Source organism: Buceros rhinoceros, unplaced genomic scaffold (genome assembly GCF_000710305.1).
Source record: "Buceros rhinoceros silvestris isolate BGI_N320 unplaced genomic scaffold, ASM71030v1 scaffold9144, whole genome shotgun sequence".
NCBI lineage: Eukaryota > Metazoa > Chordata > Aves > Bucerotiformes > Bucerotidae > Buceros > Buceros rhinoceros.
In genome coordinates, this window is record NW_010407616.1 from 1 (window position 1) to 3,596 (window position 3,596).

The 3,596-nt window shown below is 43.1% G+C and overlaps 1 protein-coding gene across 1 annotated transcript in view; it reads left to right on the forward strand.

The window, feature by feature from the left end:
• Positions 1-736: 736 nt before the first annotated feature.
• The window catches only part of MCM4 (minichromosome maintenance complex component 4), a gene marked incomplete at its 5' end in the record, with an annotated part of 10,160 nt that continues 7,300 nt past the window's right edge, over positions 737-3,596 (forward strand). The window contains 7 exons of the mRNA XM_010134533.1: positions 737-900; positions 988-1,083; positions 1,233-1,328; positions 1,414-1,509; positions 1,896-2,034; positions 2,457-2,677; positions 3,184-3,304. Coding sequence (XP_010132835.1) covers positions 737-900; positions 988-1,083; positions 1,233-1,328; positions 1,414-1,509; positions 1,896-2,034; positions 2,457-2,677; positions 3,184-3,304 — 933 coding nt within the window. The remainder of the gene's footprint in view (positions 901-987; positions 1,084-1,232; positions 1,329-1,413; positions 1,510-1,895; positions 2,035-2,456; positions 2,678-3,183; positions 3,305-3,596) is intronic.

The following is a 3,596-nucleotide window of genomic DNA, read 5'->3' on the forward strand; positions in this document are numbered from 1 at the left end:
TCGGGGTTGGGCCGGCCGCGCCGCTGGCCGCGGTGATGCACCCGGGAAGGGGGGGTACCTGAGCCGCTGTGTAGCGAGACAGCGCGGGGAATGATCCGGCTGAAACGTGCTCCAGGGAAAAACAAGTTTTGTCTGAAGTTTCTCGTTTGAGTTGAGCACAATGAAGAGTACCGGAGTGCAGTCAGGGGTGCAGATCTGCTGTTGTAGCTTCAAATTACGGTGGAGCGTGTATCAGGGATTATACTGTGTTCTTTTGTGTATTTCTGAAAAGAATAAATTAACTCAGTAAAATTACAGATGCAGAAGTAATACATTTGGTTGCCATAAAAAGCCTTTCTCGCTTTTAGAAGTAGGATTGTTTTTAATTGCAGTAGGTGGTAATTGTCTTATTGCTTGTTTTACAACCCTCAAAACATTGAAAGATGTGTTTTATCTAAAAAGTTCCATTTTGACTATACTTGAACACCAATATAAAGTGCAGTACTGCTTTAGAGTTTTCTGGCAAAAGCTTTACCAAAACTTGGGATTTTTCAGAACATCTGGTAATGCAAAGTTCTGGGTAGACTTGTTAACACTTTTATTGTTTCTGTTTTAACAAAACACTGGAATTGATTGAGGTTGCCAGTTCTACAACAGTAGGTTTAAAAGAATGGTGAGACAAAAGCAGAGGCTGAATTCTGATCTCCTCTGAACATAAAATGGCCTTGTAATTGTAATAAAACATTTTCTTTTGTAGCTATTCCTCTTGACTTCGATATCAGTTCACCTCTGACTTACGGCACGCCCAGCTCCAGGGTAGAGGGTACTCCACGAAGTGGGGTACGAGGAACTCCAGTCAGGCAGCGGCCGGATCTGGGGTCTGTCCGTAAAGCCAGACAAGTCGATTTACACTCCGATGGGGTAGGTAGAGGTCTCGCATCTCCTACCTGACAGCTTCTTTTTCAACAACTGTACGTATTTGCGTATGCTTCATTTGTTTCTGTGCAGCTGGCTGAGGACATAACAACCGAGCAGTCTCTGGGACAAAAGCTTGTTATCTGGGGAACAGATGTGAATGTAGCCTCGTGCAAAGAAAGATTCCAGGTAGGTCAACAACCTGTTTTTGCCCTTTGTAAATGAAAAGCTGGTTTGATTTAAGCACGTACTAGTTGAATCTGATACAAAGCAGGTGTTTGTACTGCTAAACTCTGATCATTTTTCTCTCCTGCCTCCCTGTTACCTCTGACATTCAGAGATTTCTCCAGCGCTTCATTGATCCCCTGGCTAAAGAGGATGAAGACGTTGGCTTGGATCTTAACGAGCCACGCTATATGCAACGGCTCGAAGAGGTACTTGTACTCAGCGAAATCTAACCTCTGGCTTTTCAGTCTCGTGTGCCACGGAGCTAAAGAGTTCTTTTTGCGTTTCTTGCAGATAAACATGGTTGGGGAACCGTTCCTGAATGTAAATTGTGACCATCTCAGATCATTCGATGAAAACCTTTACAGGCAGCTGATCTGCTATCCTCAGGTGAGGTGGTGCCCCTGTTTTCTGGCTTTCAAGTGGCCCCTTCATATTTCTGGCTTTTAATACGTTTATTTAAATGCCATGTGAACTCTGTGTCTTGTTTTATAGCAGTTGATCACAGATATTACAGTGGGTACCTCACATCTGCGAAATTAGCTGGTAAACTGCTGGGTCTGGAGTCTTGCACTTTTTTTTCCTTTGCAATACTTGAGTAACTGATCTAAACAGCGAGTTTTCTGTTACATAGGAAAATGCTCTGCTGGCATTAAGTTTTAGTCATTCCCCGCTGATGAGCGGCATGTAAAATGCTTTACACAAAACCACTTCATTTTACGATTTTTTTTTTTCTTTAACTTGTAAGCTTCATTGTTTGTAACGATTTTCTACAGGAAGTTATCCCAACATTTGACATGGCTGCCAATGAGATCTTTTTTGATCGTTACCCTGATTCAATATTAGAACATCAGATTCAAGTCCGCCCATACAACGCACTGAAGACCAGGAATATGCGAAGTCTAAACCCTGAAGGTAAACTCGATTACTGTGTCAGAAAAGAAATGTAAGGATTTATATGAACCTATTACATGGTCTTCACATAATTCTACATTAACATTTAAAACTGTCTTTGTGGTCCATCCAGACCAAGGGCGTTAAGTTTCAGAAGCAAATGCATTGGAGCCTGAACGCAGAATAATTTATCTCTAAAGGAAATCTTTTGTGGCATGAGCTACTCGTGTTCTTAGCTCTGCAAGGATGAAGGATAGTTTCCTTCCTATAAATACTCCTGTATATTAAAATATTTATACCATGCGTCTTTCTGCTTGTTGTGGACAAATACGAGTACCTAACCCTAGCACTGGTACCTCCCACCTGAAAACTAATGTAACGTGAGATTCTGAAGTTAATATTTAAGATCATCGAGTCATGACGCCAGTCTCTTGGTTTTGTAGATATTGATCAGCTTATCACCATCAGTGGCATGGTCATCAGAAGCTCCCAGTTAATTCCTGAGATGCAAGAAGCGTTCTTTAAATGCCAGGTTTGCGCATTCACCACCAGAGTGGAGATCGATCGCGGCAGGATCGCTGAACCATCGGTGTGCAAGAACTGTAACACCACGCACAGCATGGCACTGATTCACAACCGGTCCATGTTCTCCGACAAACAGATGGTATGTCATGCTTCGGTAGTGGCTAAGATGACCCAGTTCCTAGTTTTTGCTCCCCCACCTCCCTAATATCAGTATCATTAATGTTTGTATCTGGAGACTGAGTGTGTTCTAGAGTGTTTTGGAACATGAAAATGGGTGAAACAACTTGGCAAAAGGGTAACTTGACTTTGGAGTAGTGCAAAAGCAGGGTGAGACAAAGGATGTACACGTCTGAATGTTTCTGTATGGAAGCTCTTGTATATATACTATGTCCTTTTCTCCGTGGACTAGGTGAGCCTTGTCTGTACTGGCATTTTAACCATACCAGTAGCAACCAGCAGAATTCTCGTTTTCAACATATCTTATCAGTAATGGGTTTTGCTGTTTGGGTGGGGTATTTTGTTCCTGAGCAGTGCTCCTGATCCAAAGTGATGCCGAAGAATCTGCTAATACCAGATTCTGTTGTGTGCACTGTGGAAAAACTGCTTTTTTTGGAAACTAACACTTCAGTGGTTTTTTTTTGCTAGATCAAACTGCAGGAGTCCCCTGAAGACATGCCGGCTGGACAGACCCCACATACAGTTGCGCTGTTTGCTCACAATGACCTTGTTGATAAAGTTCAGCCAGGTGACAGAGTTAATGTCACAGGTAAAATTTGGCTTGAGTATTTGCATCTTCCTTTTTTACTGGTCTTAACTGTCTAGAAAGGGACCTGATGGGATGCACCTGCAAGTGCTGAGGGAGCTGAGGGAACTGTCTCTGCAGTTATCTTTGAAAAGTCATAGGGACTGGCTAAAATATGGGAAGAAAGCCAATGTCACTCCTGGGGCAAGGAGACCTGGGGAACTACAGGGCAGTCAACTGCACCTTGACCCCTGGGAAGGTGATACAGCCAGTAATCCTGGAAGCCATTTCCAGCCGTAGGAAGGAAAAGCAGGGG